General features: G+C 44.5%; 1 protein-coding gene across 7 annotated transcripts in view; it reads left to right on the top strand.

Annotated features, from left to right (window-relative positions):
* DPP6 (dipeptidyl peptidase like 6) overlaps positions 1–17,001 on the top strand; it is a 506,474-nt gene that overhangs the window by 363,091 nt on the left and 126,382 nt on the right. For all 7 annotated transcript variants that reach the window (XR_014150079.1, XR_014150080.1, XR_014150081.1 and 4 more), the window contains exons 4-5: positions 15,318–15,412; positions 16,270–16,344. Coding sequence is in view for 1 of the 7 variants with exons in the window: in XM_081834265.1 (XP_081690391.1) it covers positions 15,318–15,412; positions 16,270–16,344 (170 nt within the window). In the remaining 6 variants the exon portion in view is untranslated. The remainder of the gene's footprint in view (positions 1–15,317; positions 15,413–16,269; positions 16,345–17,001) is intronic.

Raw genomic sequence — 17,001 nt, forward strand, 5'->3', positions numbered from 1 at the left:
TATATACGCAACTGTTTTACATGTCACATTGTAAATAGCTTTAAGATGCCTTGTGGGAAGTGACTCACAAATTAAACAAATAAATAATCTGTGCCTGCATGTCACATAAGACAGTAATGAAGCTCCAGACTAACTCCCCACTCCTCACCTCATCCCCGCAAGTCTCTTTATGCAATTTATTCCTCATTATCCAAATAGCATCCTGATTGAAATGGTCCCTCCATTAAAAATTGTATGACAGATACACTGTCCATTAGAAGCCTTGTTTATTTCAGCAACAGCAGGTCCTCTTGCAGGATGCTACATGTGTTTCTTCACAGCGTGATGGAACACAACCTTAGATTGATTCTTTTCCGTGCCATGTTCCTCCTGAGATTAAACAGAGCAGCTCTAAGCTTTATAGCAATCAGCTTCATACAAAGGACTTGCTTTCCCTTTCATCTTTTGATACCAAGAAGTTAAGAGTCCTTGTTTCTTTCCCCTGTAGTGGCACCTAAGCTGTGATAGCACCATCAAGTAAAAAAGAAAGAAAGAAATGAATTAGTAGAGACTGGTCCATTAGAGCAGGCTTCCTCAACCTTGGGCCTCCAGATGTTTTGAGACTACAGTTCCTATCATTCCTGGCCACTGGTCCTGCTAGCTAGGGATCATGGGAGTTGTAGGCCAAAAACATCTGGAGGCCCAAGGTTGAGGAAGCCTGCATTAGAGTGAATGATGTTTGGAAATCAGATGGCACCTCACCACACTTCAACCAGTGTGATGTATCAGTAGAGTATTTGGAGCCCCAGCAGAGTCTTCAGAGATTTCCTGCTCGCAGCAGAACAACGTCTTATTGAAGTTAAGGGGAAAACTCCCCTCCCACAAGTAACAAAGTGTTTATTGCCTCTAGACACAAGACAAAGCGAAACACTACTATCTACAGTTCTTCTGGTCTTAGAAGTAAATATACATATGTACAGAGAGATCCGCTAACACTGTCACCATGCTAGCCGACGCTAGCATGTGTAAAACCCACAGCTACTTTCAGAGTCAGACCCTGAAAACAACCAGGACAGGACAGGACAATACATAATAAAAGCAATGTCCTAGACATGTTATATCTGTCTCTGCATTCCTGAACCAATGGGAGGGTGAATCGCTCAGCAAGTCACATTATTATTCTTTATTAAATTTATATACCATCCTTCATCTGAAGATCTCAGGGCAGTTCAAAAGATAAAAATACAGGATAAAAGCACAAAGTACCGTATTTTGCGCCCCGTAGGACGCACCGGCCCATAGGATGCACCTAGTTTTTTTGGGGGGGGGAATAAAGAAAAAAAAAAATTCCCCCCCCGAGGTGCGGGGCTGGAAGAACCAGGTCGGGGAACAGCGGGAAGGCGCGCTCCACCTCCCCGCTGTCCCCCGAGCTTGTGGGGCTGGCAATGGGGAGAAGTGCACTGAGCCCAGGACTGGAGGCAGCTCTGCGCAGCCATCGGGAGCCGGGCAGGACTTCGCGCCCCGCTCCCGATGGCCGCGCAGAGCTGCGCTGAGCCCGGGACTGCAGGCAGCTCTGCGCAGCCCTCGAAGCCGGTCTCCCGAGGGTTGCGCAGAGCTTCCTGAAGCCTGGACATCGAGAGGGCTCGGTGCACACCGACCCCTCTCGCTCTCCAGGCTTCAGCGAAAGCCTGCATTCGCCCCATAGGACGCACACACATTTCCCCTTCATTTTTGGAGGGGAAAATGTGCGTCCTATAGGGCGAAAAATACGGTAAATAGCCAGTGTGGTGTAGTGATTAAGAGCAGTGGACTCGTAATCTGGTGAACTGGGTTCGCTTCCCCGCTCCTCCACCTGCAGCTGCTGGGTGACCTTGGGTTAGTCACACTTCTCTGAAGTCTCCCAGCCCCACTCACCTCACAGAATGTTTGTTGTGGGGGAGGAAGGGAAAGGAGAATGTTAGCCTTAGGGTAGTGATAAAGAGGGATCTCAAATCCAAAATCATCTTCTTAAAACAAAACCAAGACATAACCCGCTATCCCACAAGTATATTTAAAAGGCCATAGAATATTAATCAGCCAAAGGCCTGGTTGAAGGGGAAAGTTTTCTCCTGGTGCATATAATAAAGTAGCCAGGCAAACCTCCCTTGGGAGAGCATTCCGCAAACAGGGAACAGCTGCCGAAAAGACCTGTTCTCATGTTGCCACTTTCTGGACTTCATGTGGAGGAGGCACACAAAGAAGGGCCTCAGAGGATGACTGCAGAGTCCGATTTGGTTTGTACACTTGACCTTGCTGGTGTTGCAGGGTTGCACAAGTTTTGCTTATCTTTCAACCCTTTGCCATGAAGCCATGTTTTTCAAACTCTGTCCCTCACCTTTGTGTGGTCTTCTTCAACCCTGCTGAAGAGTCCCCAGCAATACCATTATGGGGTAGGAGCCTTGGTGACACAGCATCGCATTTGATTATAGTGATACGATCATTTCTTTGTGTCAGACAAGATGGAATCGTTGCCATTGCTCTGTGCTTTCAAAGGGAGCTTCTTTTTATAAAGGATGACAGTAGGAGTGGAAATAGTGTTTGATGTAGACACTTGAAAGATGTACCTCACACACATCTTCTATCTGCTATAGAAACACAAACTGAGCCTTGGAGTTCAACAAAGGGAATCAAGTTTTTATTTCTTCTTAAGCCTCACTTTTTTTCCTAGCTTGCTTTGTGTGTGTGTGCACACATCTAAAATAAACTATAACGTCTGTCAGCTCCAGCAAAAGTACACTATACAGAACAGCGATCTATAGTATGTATATACCATGTAAGCCTCACCTGCACCTAATTGCTTCCATTTTCCTGCTGTGAATTTTAAAGATGGATAGGGAAGCTTCCTGGCAGATTTTGCGAGTCTTATCAAAAGGCTTGCTTACCTTGAAATTATTTGGATGTCTTGCCCAAGCAGGAGTCTCAGGATTTGCCCTGAAATGTTATTGTATGCAAAACCTAGTCACCAGAATGCTGGACTAGGTGGCCATTAGCCTGATCTGGAAAACTCTTTTTTTGCAGATATTCGTCATCTGATTTCCTATACTCTTCTGATGCCTTTCTTCCCCCTAACATCAAACATTCCTTATCTCCCTCATCTTTCTCAAGATGCTTTGACTCCACTGGAAGAAGTTCATTCTCTGAAAAACCCTCAGAATCCATCCCCTCAAAGCTGTGGTCTCTGTTGACCTTTTGTTCCCCTGCAGGAAACCTTGATTGGTTCTACTTGACCTTTCCTCTCCTATTACTGCTGTTTCCCTTTCCTCTCTCCCTCCCCTTCTGTGCTTCTTTTTCAGATTGTAAACCTGCAGATAAGGCAGGGATTATTATTTTTAACCACCTAGTAATGTTTAGGCGCTCAATAAGGAATAAACATTATTAATGATACCATTACTCCTACTTTATGATAGGTCTGTGCATTTTAAGCACCTGCAATAATTGCATTCAAATTAATTTGAAAGGGCTCGTTTTACTGTAATGTCTTGCAGAGCTTGGACTGCATCCGGGTTTCCTTGAGCAAAGAACGTAAATGTCATTAAGAAAGGGAGGGCGGAATTGAGACAACCAAGCTGGAGTCAATGAATAAAACTGATCTCCCATCAGTTTTGTGGTGGAAATGAGCATGGAGGGAAGCTCTTACAGCTTCTTCCAAGAGCTGCCGAAGAAAGTATCAGCGTTTAAACAATAAAATGTGGCCGCAAACAACTGCTTAAGAAGCAGGTGACCAAAGCATATGACTGACTGGACATGTAAACAAGTCAGTGCTGCAGCTGGATAAAGAACAGCTCCAGCATGAAATTCAGGTATTCAATTGCAGTGCTGCTGCAGCTGACTGCCCAGATGTTATGCTAGTTGTGTTTTCATCCATCTGCTGTGCTGCTACTCTAGAGCAGCCACTCTGCATCAGGTAGACCTTGGAGGTAATCTGGGGTGATGGCAAGAGGGAAATGCCGTATTTTTTGCCCTATAGGATGCACTTTTTCCCCTCCAAAAATGAAGGGGAAATGTGTGTGCGTCCTATGGGGTGAATGCAGGCTTTCGCTGAAGCCTGGAGAGCGAGAGGCGTCGGTGCGCACCGACCCCTCTCGCTCTCCAGGCTTCAGGAAGCTGTCCGCAAGCCTTGGGAGCCCGCGGGAGTGCCCGCCGGGCTCCCAAGGCTTGCGGGCAGCAGCCTGCAGCCCGAAGCACGGGGCGCGCTCCAGAGCATGCCCCCTGCTTCGGGCAGATGTCCGCAAGCCTTGCGCGCTGGGCGGGAGGTCCCACCGGCTTGCGGACGGCAGACTGTTCTGGGGGCTGGGGTCGGGGGAAGCTCGGACTTCCCCCGCCCCAGCCCCACGGCTGGTGGTGGGGAAATATTTTTTTTTAATCCCCCCCCCCCCAAAAAAAACTAGGTGCGTCCTATGGGCCGGTGCGCCCTATAGGACGAAAAATACGGTACTGGTGATTTGCCACTCTCAGAACTAACTGCAATATTTGGTTTGTAATGCAGGCTGGGGGTGTGGGGGTGCTTTTCATCTTTCACATCTTTCAAATTCCGGAGACCCTCCATTGCCTAATAATAATAATAAAATTTTATTTATATCCCGCCCTCCCCAGCCGCAGCCAGGCTCAGAGCAACTAACAACAATAAAAGTAACACAGCATTCTAAAATCAGAAGCTTAGCTGACATGAGGGGATTCGTGGGGCTCAGCAAGTCATGCACTCTTCTCATTTATTCCAAATACTCTTTGCCATGCTTCATTTTTAAACAAAATTTTCAGCAACAAATTTCCCAATAGCAAAAGGTTTCAGACTTCTGTTGACTGGACAGATAGCCTTGTCTTTGGGGATTATTTTAGCTCATCTTCCTTCCTTGTTTCTCACATTCAATCAGTTGTCAAATCATGTTGCTTCTTCCTGTACACCACTGCAAAAAAAAAAAAAAAGCCTTTCCCAACAGCTAAAACTATAGCTCATGCTTTGGTTATTGCAGTTGTCTACATTTATCTTTGGGACGCAGGTGGCGCTGTGGGTTAAAGCCTCAGCGCCTAGGACTTGCCGATCGAAAGGTCGGCGGTTCGAATCCCTGCGGCGGGGTGCGCTCCCGCTGCTCGGTCCCAGCGCCTGCCAACCTAGCAGTTCGAAAGCACCTCCGGGTGCAAGTAGATAAATAGGGACCGCTTACCAGCGGGAAGGTAAACGGCGTTTCCGTGTGCGGCTCTGGCTCGCCAGATGCAGCTTTGTCACGCTGGCCACGTGACCCGGAAGTGTCTCTGGACAGCGCTGGCCCCTGGCCTCTAGAGTGAGATGGGCGCACAACCCCAGAGTCTGTCAAGACTGGCCCGTACGGGCAGGGGTACCTTTACCTTTACTTTACCTTTACATTTATCTTTAAGTAATAAGCAATATGTGCATGCTCTTAAGAAACTGTGGAAAGTGTAATTTTTATATTATTATTTTAAAAAAGCAGCAACCACAATCACACACCTTGTAAATCAACTATTATTACACTTGAAAACAGATAGCATTCCTCTGCAGCCCCACAAATCCAACTCAGTGGTGTAACATTGGAAAAGGTCAATCACTTCTCCTACGTAGACAGTTGTCTTTCCAAAAGGGCCAACATTGATGCCAAAATCCAGCATCGCCTGAGCTCTGCGAGTGCAGCTTTCTCCCGATTGAAGTGCAGAGTGTTTGAGGACCGGAACATTTGCAGGGAAACCAAAATGCTTGTTTACACAGCTATTGTACTACCAACCTTACTGTATGCTTGTGAAACATGGACCACTTATAAACACCATCTCCAACTCCTTGAAAGATTCCATCAACGGTGTCTCAGCAAAATTTTACACATCACTTGGGAAGACAGGTGAACTATCAGTGTACTGAAAGAAGCAAATATCACCAGTGTTGAAGCAATGATTCTTCAACATCAACTTCATTGGACTGGTCATGTTGTGTGGAGCCTGATGATCGTCTTCCAAAGCAACTACTCTACTCCGAACTTAAAAATGGAAAGCGTAATGCTGTTTGTCAACAAAAGAGGTTTAAAGACTGTCTCAAGGCAAATCTAAAAAAAATGTAGTATAAACACTGACAACTGGGAAACACTGGCCTGCGAGCGCTCCAGTTGGAGAACAGCCTTTACCAAAGATGTCATGGGCTTTGAAGACACTCGAACTCAGGACACAAGGGAGAAACATGCTAAGAGGAAGGCACGCCTGGCAAATCCACACTGTGATCAACTCCCGCCCGGGAACCAATGTCCCCACTGTGAATTGGCCTCCACAGTCACTTACGGACTCATGGTTAAAACCGTGTTTATGCAAGACAATCTTACTTGGCTACGAGTGATCGCCAAAGAGGAAGAAGATTTTAAACAGACAGTTCACCTAACAAGGACTCCTGCTTGCACAATGAGGCTTCTCCCTTCCATCTTCCTTCTTTGTGCCCCCAAAAAATAGCTCCAAGGAGGGGTCAAGCGAACCCCCAGAACAGCACTCAGGGTGAAGAGAGGGAAGCTGGAATGTGCAGAAAGAATGTTAATCACAGCACAACATTGAATTCCACCCTTTACAATTTGTTTCGTTTTATTACTTTAGCCTTGTAGGGAGTGGAAGAGAAGTCAGAAGTGCACAAATTCCGGGTCATGAGCTGCATGGCATTGACATGCCAAGAGTGCCATTTAACATTTTCTATAGCTCCAACTTCCAAGAGTGTGCTGTACAGAAAAGAGGCGACATGGTCCTTCCACAGGCAGCTTACATTCTACAATAGATGAAGAAGAGGTAACAGGAGAGATGTCAATAACTGGCAAATGCATAATGGAGGTGACATAGAGAGGAGCAAGATGATGGTAGAAATGTTAGGCTAGGATGCTGTTGTCTTTGCTCCCTGAGAGCTTTGATATTAGTCAATCGACCTTCCTCTTAACAGCTTCTTAATCCTTCTTTGGCTGGCTCTGAAGAACACAAGGAACAAGATACAGAATCATAAGAGGGGTTGATTTTAGGATTGCAACATTTAATCAATCAATCAATAGGCGAGACGCACAGGTGCATGAGGGACCGGGAAAATTGAACTAGAAGCTTCTTACTGGAGAAAGGGAGAAGGGTGAAAGGACAGAGAAAAATGGGGGGGGAGGTGCTTGCAAGGCAGGTTTCTGGGCAATAATCTCAGCAGCAAACCAGAGTAGTGTGTGAACTACAAAGAAACCTCCCAACCCAAAAAAATCCATTGATGAGCCAGGGATAGGTACCCACCAGGCAAACCCTGTGGAAAGGGAACAAACACACCTTTACTAAACTTATGACATTACCACGTGCCCTCCCCTGGCTTCTTCTTTGGTGATACAAATTCTCCTTTTTGGTAATACATAACTCGCCACACTAAAGAAGTGTCCATTTAAAACTAAGGCAGAGCAATATATATTGTCAAGGGTTTGTGCACTGCCTCCAGCTGCTTTTTGGTAACATTTCAAGAGGCCATAGCCTTTGTAATCTCCCTATCTATTCACAAAATTAGTTCTAAAGACGCTATTGCACTCAGACCTAGCATATTGTAACCACTGTCAAATTATATCCTAGATTGTTGTTGTTTCTGAAGCGCACCCAGTCTTCTTGCCGTCCTGGTGAATTTGCATCCTGTATTTCTTCATGGTGGGAGAAAGAGCTTGGTTGTGGAAAGGCCTGTTTGGAGTAAATGTGTGTTTCTCTTGAATGTTCCTGGCACAAAACAGACTAAATGCAAGGGTCCATGCTGCATTAAAGTGAAGAGTGATTAAAGCTACTTCTTGCATAATAAAGCACACTAAGCCATGTTATGCTGGCTTAATGTACCAATGTGATGAGATGTTCATTGTTTAGGTAAATTACAGCAAATCAACTGCTTAGAGGGGTGTCCCAGCCCCCATTCATATTAAACAGGAAGGAGAAGAAGCTCTACCAAAGGGAAAAGGAGAAACACTAAAAGATAATGACCCATAATGTCAGTGAGATAAAAAAAGATTTCACGTGTCTCCAGGAATTAAGGGCTCTGTTCCTAATGTTACAAGCAAGCTGTTCCCTCTTACAATCTGCTTCCTCATACTAATAAAATGGAACTGTAAGAAACTGGAGTTTATTTCTGCATTGCAGTAGTCTGGGCTGCACAAGCCTCCCCCCCCCCCACCAGCCCCAGGTACAGGCACAGCGCGCAAGACCAGGGGCTTTTTATATGCAAGCAACACCCCACTGAGGCCAGAAAGGAAACTCCGTAAAATTGCCACACACCAGACATACATTGCAATCTGCTCCCTTCCTAGCTAGATTGCTATTATGCATGAGACTCCTCTTTCTGCAAAATGTGCTGTTTTCTACCTTTGCTGCATTATGACTTAGCAAGTGGACCCTGTTGAAAATCCCTCTACTAGAATAGGTAAAGGTAAGGCAAAGGCAGCTATGGGGTGTGGCACTCATCTCGCTTTTCAGCCCGAGGGAGCTAGTGCTTGTCCACAGACAGCTTTTTTTGTCATGTGGCCAGCATGATTAAACTGCTACTGATGCATGGAGGACCGTGACGAGTGCTGGAGCTCACGGAAACGCCGTTTGCCTTCCCGCTGCAGTTGTACCTATTTATCTACTTGCACTGGCATGCTTTTGAACTGCTAGGTTGGCAGAAGCTGAGACAGATGCAACGGGCGCTCACCCCATTGTGGGGATTCAAACGGCCGACCTTCTGATCTGCAAGCCCAGGAGGCTTAGTTTTTTAAACCACATCATCACCCGCGTCCCTGTTTACCTTTACCTTACTAGAATCGTGGCTTACTGTTAAAGCTACAGGATCCATTCCTGTCTTTCTTTGCAGCTAATTCCTCTGCAGCACTGGCATTGAGAAGTAAGACTCTGAATAGTGACCCTCTTCTGAGCAGGAGAGGTTATTTGGGAGTTCTGTAGCAGACGGCATTTAATGGGAGAAGCTTACACCTGTGGAACTATGGTTGTTGCTGTGTTCAAAGCTCTTGAATGGACAGAAGTGCCATCCCTTTGCGGAAAGCTGCCATCCTTCTTTTGATGCAGGGAAGCCAAAGTATGCTTGGACACTGGAAGAGAATGGAAACCACAAAGGAGAGGAATTATTTATTGTGTGCAGCTTTCCCTTGGCAGTTCTGGGAGCCCTTTGCCCTGTGTGCTACCTTGCCACAGGGAAGGTTTGTCTGGAGAAAGCATTGGTATAGACATGGCCTAAGGCAGAATCAAATCTCCAGTTTTGTAAATAAGGAGGTGGAAAGCTTTGCATGCAAACTGAACCTAGCATGATTATCTAAACTTGACTGTATTGCTTTGTCCTTACTTACTTACTCCCAGCAATTCCTACCCCACCTTCCTACACTGAAGTGTACTCACCTTTGATTCATCTATTCTTTTCTGTGTACATCTGTCTCGGATTTCCCTCATCTGCTTTAGTTTTGTCCTTTTGCTACCAGACCTTGTCCTACCATTAGTCTGCTCTCTCAAAGCACTCCACCTTCCCTTCCTTGCTACCCCCATATTCTTGGCACTCATTCCCTGCTGCTACCTCTCTTACTTCCTTCAAATCCCTCCTCAAAACCCACCTTAATCATGAAGGCCTTGGCATAACTCCATAGTCTGCATATCCTACTGTAGTTCAGTCTGCAACTAAGCCCAAGCATGTGCAACCAAAACAACTGCACACTGCATCCTCGTTTACCCCTGCCTCCCATTTCTTTACCTTCCTGCTCTATTGCTTCCCCTGTGAAGAATTTTAGATTGTAAGCTCTTCAGGGCAGAGGCTTGAACTCTTATACCATACTTCTCTTCAATGTGCCATGAACACCAATAGTGTTCTGTAAACCACCATCGTCATTGTCATTCTTTAGTTCCTTATTATATTTTCCCACCACCATGGGGGTATCAGTTGCATTTTCTGCCTTGGGCACCAACACGTGTTTGGTCTTTCTCTGTCCACTGTGATGCTTTTGGCTCTCATTTTCTTGGGTCTCCACCAGCACTTGCTCTTGCTAAGCCATTCCATCAGCGTCTGTCTTTGGGAGTTGTGCTAGCTCAGTTTAGGGCTTTTGCCTGGCATTAATTGCTGGTGCAATTTGGAAATAAAACCAGATTGTTCTCGTCCACCTGTCGTGGGCTTCTCTTCTATCACTCAACAACGGCCTCTCTTAACTAGAATTGCCTCCATTTCCTTCACCGTTCATATTACATATGGGACTTCAAGAACTTGCAGGCAAATGGCTTATTTGTTCTTAATCTGTAAACCTGCTACACATTCAGCCGTTGCAGCCTGCTGCAACACCTCGGCCAAATGCCTTTTATGAGGAAAAAATGGTATGTTGTGAATACAAATTGCTAGGCAAGAGCCACACGGAACATACGGCTGTGATGGGGCGACGATTTGGATGTGCTGCTGACAATCTGGCATCTTTCTTCCTTGGGTCCCTTTTGCCACCTGAATGTTAGCTTCCATTTCTCATTTCATAGGAGGAGATGGGAGATGTTGAAGAGCGAGGCCATAAAATGCTGGTTTAATCAAACACAGGAAGCTCCCGTATACTAAATCACACCCTTGGCATCTCTGACTCAGTGTTGTTGACTTTCCAAGGTTTCAGACAAGGGATATTTCCCAGCCCTAATGGCGAACACTAGGGAGTGAACCTGGGACTTTCTGCAGGCAACAGAATTGCTCTACCATTGAGCCTTGCCCCTTCCTTGTGTCACCATTCAATTTGTGCATGGGCCAAATACATGCATTGTTTAGCCAATGGGGTATTGTGCAGCTCACCCATGTTTTAGCTCACTGACAGGCAATTGGTGGCCCGTGGGTCACATGCAGCCCCTAGCCTAATTTTAGATGCTACTGGCCCCAATGTACCATTGTACTTTATCATAAGTAACACTTGCAGGTTTTCTATGGTCCTGACCATGTTTTAGTGCTGTGGGGTCAGTAGTTAATTCATTTTTGAGCCCAGTCTCCTAGAACTGAGCTCTTGTGTAACAGCCATGGGATACTTCCATCATCCAGATCCATAGAGCAGCACATGAGCTGTATGCTGGAGCGGAGCAGACTTGTGGCAATGTGTTGACCACACTTCCTTGGGATATGTGTCAGCAGATTGCCTCTCTGTGGCCAGGGAACGAGCCTTTCCAGACAGTTGGGAAATGTAATTCAAATGCTGCGTAATGCAAGTTTTAGAAGTGCAGGAGCTCAGCATGACAGCCCCCATAGCAACATCCCTAAAGAGGGGCCCAAGCTGCTGGCATATTTATTGATCTACATTTCTTATGTACACTTTTACTATTAGTATACAGGACTAGGGTGGGGGAAGGGATTTATCAGTTTGTGGGTATTATTATTATTATTATTATTATTATTAATAATAATAATAATAATTTCATGTTTTTATCTTGTACAGTGGTGCCCCGCAAGACGAATGCCTCACAAGATGGAAAACCCGCTAGACGAAAGGGTTTTCCGTTTTGGAGGCGCTTCGCAAAACCAATTTCCCTATGGGCTTGCTTCGCAAGACGAAAATGTATTGCGAGTTCCTGCGGGGTTTTCCCCCTTTCCCCCCCTTTTCCTAAGCCGCTAAGCGGCTTATCAGCTGATCCGCTGATAAGCCGCTTAACAGCTGATCGCTAAAAGCCGCTAAACCGCTAATAGCGCTAATCCGCTAAGCTGTCAATGGGCTTGCTTCGCAAGACGAAAAAACCGCTAGACGAAGAGACTCACGGAACGGATTAATTTCGTCTGGCGAGGCACCACTGTATTTCTATGTTGCGAACCACCCTGAGATCTACAGATGAAGGGCAGCATACAAATTTAATAAGTAATAATAATAATAATAATATATACACACACAAAATCTGGCAACTGTCAATATATAAATTTTTGCAATTTCCGGAAAATGTGATATAAGGTATAGAATATACGTTGTTTGATATTTATATTCATTTGAGACTGTCAGCATTCACTGAGCGCATTATGCAACACATAGTTAAGCTGTGGAGCTCAATGCCACCAGAGGCAGTGATGGCCACCAACTTGGATGGCTTTAAAAGAGGATTAAGACAAATTCATGGAGGAGAGGGCTGTTGGTGGCTGCTAGTCACATTGGCGATGTTCTGCCACCACAGTTGGAGGCATCAGTGCGTCTGAATACCAGTTGCTGGAAGCCACAGGAGGGGAGAGTGCTCTTGTGCTCAAATCCTGCTTGCAGGTTTTCTGCAGGAGCCTGTGAGAATGGGATGGCGGACTAGATGAGCCATTGGCCTGATCCAGCAGGCTTGTATGTTCTTAGGAAAACCACAAACTATCAGTGGGCAAGATCTGAAGTGCTGCAGGTAGAGTTCTGCCTGCATATAAGGGCTTCTCACCCACGATCTGCCGTCCAAAATGCCCCCTTCAAGCCCCCGTAATCAAAGATCTGCAATTGGAATTGTCACTCTTTCCTGACGTGCATGCATGGAAGAGCTTTATCAGGCAGATTCCTAGAAATCGTAAGCGAGGGAGATAGTTGAGTCAAGGGATTCCAGGATAATTCTTTATATGTATTTGAACAAACAACTCTTTGCTTAGAGAATTGGGTATTTTCAGCATCGTTTTGGCTGAAAATAGCCCCCTATAAAACTGGGAACATTTTTTTTTAAAAAAATGAGATTCAGTGGTGACCTTTATCAGCTCTGATGACAGCTATAAATCAGGCTGAAATTCTCATCAACTTGCTGGACAGAATTCATTACAGACCAAGATTGCTGTGTTATTTTCTGTCTTTGATTGAGGGACGCCCTATTAAAATGAATTCAGCTTCAATAATATGAATCACACATTTCAAAACACAAAAGGAGGCCTATTACTCATTGATTCTTAGGACAACGATGATTACAGGACTTGGAGACTACTGAAGCCTTATTGTGTTTTGCTTTGGGTCACAAAGCCGATCAATTTCTGCTTCTTTAAAGCAAGCCAATTTGCTCTTCATTAAATTTCGACCCTTTGCTGATGACGCGTATTGACTGTAGCAGCAAGATCTACAGCGCCAGCAGATCAATGATGGTTCACTTTTTTTCTTTTCTTCTCTTCTTTTCAGTAGGGTCCGAATTTCCAAAAAGAAGTGAAATCCTTCAAAGATGGTTTAATCATTCAGAGTATAACATGCATAAACACATTGTCTCAATTGCCATGGGAATAACCATGTGGCTTGATTTCTCATGTAGCTCTAGAACAGAGAGGGGAAACATGCGGACCTCCAGGGGCTGTTGGACCGCAATGCCCATCATCCTTGATCGTTGGCTATGCTGTCTCAAGGTGATGGGATAACTAGTCTCATAGGATCAACATGCCTAAATCCAATTAATGCAGGAAGGGGTTAATGCCATAGAGTAAGCTGTCCTGCCAGGCTTAGCAATGTCTATTTCCCTTCACTTTGGGAAAAACTAGGAACTTCCCTGTTTAGGGAAGTTCTAATGACTGATGTTTTAATGTATTTTTAATCTTTGTTGGAAGCCGCCCAGAGTGGCTGGGGAAACCCAGCCAGATGGGCTGGGCATAAATAAATTGTTGTTGTTGTTGGGCATAAATAAATTGTTGTTGTTGTTGTTGTTGTTGTTGTTGTTGTTGTTGTTGTTGTTGTAATCAAGTCTTTGTTCTCCCCCTGTCCTCCCGAGAAGCTCAACATGTGAAGAGGTTTGAGCTGGTTGCTACAGCTCAGACCACATGGCTCTCACCAGCCGCTCTTGAGGACCTAAAGCAATATTTTAGTAATTTTTCACCAGTTTGTGAAAGCTAAATTTTACTATCTGTGCAACCTTTTCTGAAGCACGTGAATCTGACCTCTGGAGAATTTTTAAGAGGGGATTTTGGAAGTCACTTTAAAGGGTGTATTTTAAAAGTCTAACAGCCTATATGTCTACACTTTACTTTGCTGCATATTCTGTGACTTTAAATCTCTGCTGGGATTCTGTCACCAAAGTGTTCTTCCCCTAAACTTGGATCTTGGTATCCAGGAATTTTCACCAACAATCCGGAGGGTCACAGATGGTGCCCATCCCTGCTCTAGCATGCTTGTTTTTCTTCTATTGGAGGCTGCATTTCAGATGGATAGTGTTACATGCATTCACAAAAGAATCACTTGACATTCAAAAAATATTTTAACTATACCTAGATTTGTGGCCCTTAGGGATTTGTTACACATCTGCAGTAACATGGATTTAGTTACCTCTTAACACACAAAGCCATTTTATTACGCAAGCAGGGCTGGCTGAAGAGGGACAAATTCAGAGAACATTTCAAGGCTTCCTGTGGGAATCTGAATCTACATTAGAGATAATGAAAACAAATCCTACTGCACTTTAACTGCCAACAAAAGGATGGTCAACTAAAATCCAGGCAGGGTGGAAGTGGAAAGAGATATGTTTAAAATCTCTGGTTTTGATCATAGGAATTCAGCTATTGCTAGTATATACAGCAGTAGTTTGCAAACTTACTTTCTTTTTTAAGTGGACAGTTATTTATCACATTTGCTGCAGTGCTGTCTTTTCAGTCTGTACCAGTTGCTTTGAGTTAAATTGCCTGGAAACAGTATTGTTGTGCATTTCAAGGCAATAGAAGTTCATACATGCCGTTTTCATGGAACTCTTTCAACACTGACCTCTGTGCATCTGCCTAACCCCAAATGCTGCATGAAATTCTAGGTGTAACCTAGAGGTTCTGAGTTTGTTCACATTCATGACAAACGCTGGCTGGGCCTATTAGGAACCCAGGAACCCAGGAAGTCTGCCTATATCAGGTCAGACTATTTGCACATCAAGCACAATGTGCTAGTTCTTATTGACAGAGGTTCTCCAGCAGGGAAGTCATGAGAAATTGGATTCAGTTCAAATTTAAAGGTGGACTTGCCTGGTTTGCACTTTCCAAAGCAATAGGCAAACTGTAACACAGCCCTCCTTCAAATTTTGCACTTCTCTGAATTTTGCAATGCAGTTCTCCAGCCAAGTTGAATCTATAAAAATGCATATAATAGAATAAAGTGTTCATATGAATGCATATATTCATGAAAATAACATAAAACCCACATTATATTAGGGGAAATTGCATGCAAAAATGTGTACTAGGAGAAAACACCGATGAATGTACAGGAGGAGGAAGAGGAGCAGCATAATAATAATACTAATACTACTACTAATAATAATAGATATATAAATGTAAAGAGCCATACAGATTTGCCCATTCCTGCTCTACAGGGTCTTTCTTCCAGGATCACCTTCTACCTAATCCTTCACACTGTTGTTCTGTTCTCTCTTCTCGTCTTTAGATACAGAATTCATTTATAGAAACCGGAACGGCTCTGTGATACTGCACAATGTTGAAACAAACAACTCAACGGTGTTAATAGACAACAAAATAATTGTAAGTACCACATTTAATGGGCAGGTTTATTTCACAGTTGTCCGGTTTTCAGACCAATAAAATGGCTTTAGTTTACTTCTTGTACCACCTTGAATAAGTAGTACACTTATTAAATATCTTGGCCTTGGCAGCAGCAGAAAATGCAAAACACAGATCTTTTAACATACCTAGAGCTCAGATTCCATACTTGCTGCAGCATTTTGATCTTTCCGTTTCTAACTGTTTAATGGTCTGTGTGCCATATGAGACACGTGAGCCAAGCCTAGCTCAGTAATAATGCCAAGTTCCATTATGAAACACACAGGCAATTTTATCTTATCTTCTTTGTCAGAGAACTGCCATCGGAGCCAGAGGGAGAGGGAGGGCTCCAGAGGGATTACGGAGAGCGTCCCAGGAGGGAGAGAAGCAGCCCATCTTTTGGGGAGGGAAATAAGCGTAGCACCAGTGGAGAAGGGGGAATCAGCGAGGTGGCTCCATGACTCCTCGCCAGAGACCAGCGGGGAGAGCACGGGTCCTCCGCTGCCCACACCCTCCCTGTGCAGAAGGCTTCCGCGCAGGGAGAGTAGGCGGAGACAAGGTGTCAAAGAGCTTCTTTGCTGGAAGAAGTTCAAGAAACGCCCACTGACGGATTCTGCCAGCGACTGAGACAGCCACGGGTGAGTGGCTGTCCAGACAGAATAGGGTTCACCCAGGTAACTCAGCCAGGTGTGGCGACAACTTACGCACGAGCAACCCCTAGAACCATTACATTCTTCTTAAAAGAAGCAAGCAAATGTATCATGGTCATGTTCTTGGATTTCAAATCTATGCACATGCACTCAAATGAATTTATTTGTGATTTTTTTCTCTCTCTTTAGGTGTCCATGAAAGCTATTCGATATGAAGTTTCACCAGACAAAAAATACGGACTTTTTGCCTATGAAATTGCGCCGGTAAGTAGACAGACTGTGTTACAGACAAATAATTAACCGCATTTTCCTATTTGACATGATGGCCGTAGCTCCAGTCTACATTTTACCCAGATATTCCTACAGAAATGGTACAGTTTGGTTGCTAAAGAAGTTTGGGCTTGTTCAAACATAATTTTAGACAATAAAAATATCAGCTCAGTTATATCTTAAAAATCGAATACTGCAAAATGGAGAGCAAGAGGGAATAGCTGGCAAAAGCTATTAAAAAAGGAGGGATGGAGTATTAGCTAAAATGACATTGCATTCTTCTTTCAAAGTGGTATATGCTCAATGCAGGGAGAGGCAACCTTTGACCCTTCAGATGTTGTCAGACATTGGACATGCTGGTTGCCATTGATGGGATTTGGCACATATCCCAGCAAGCGGTCACCGTTTAGAGTAAAGACAGGGAAATGGTCATTACTTACTAGCACACGTTATGAATGTTAATTGATGGTTCCTCCATTTGACCAGTGTAGTGCTGCTGATTTTATCTGCATGAATGAGCATAACAGCCAGTGCTGCAAAGGCCACAATTATCTTTATATCTGCTGTGGAATTAGTTGGGCGCATGAGAAGGGGCCTTGAGGTCCCAGATGCTGGATCTCTTTATAGACCTGGGATTCTTCCACTTTTGTT

Source organism: Podarcis erhardii, assembly GCF_964252035.2.
Source record: "Podarcis erhardii genome assembly, chromosome: 12".
NCBI classification, from domain to species: domain Eukaryota; kingdom Metazoa; phylum Chordata; class Lepidosauria; order Squamata; family Lacertidae; genus Podarcis; species Podarcis erhardii.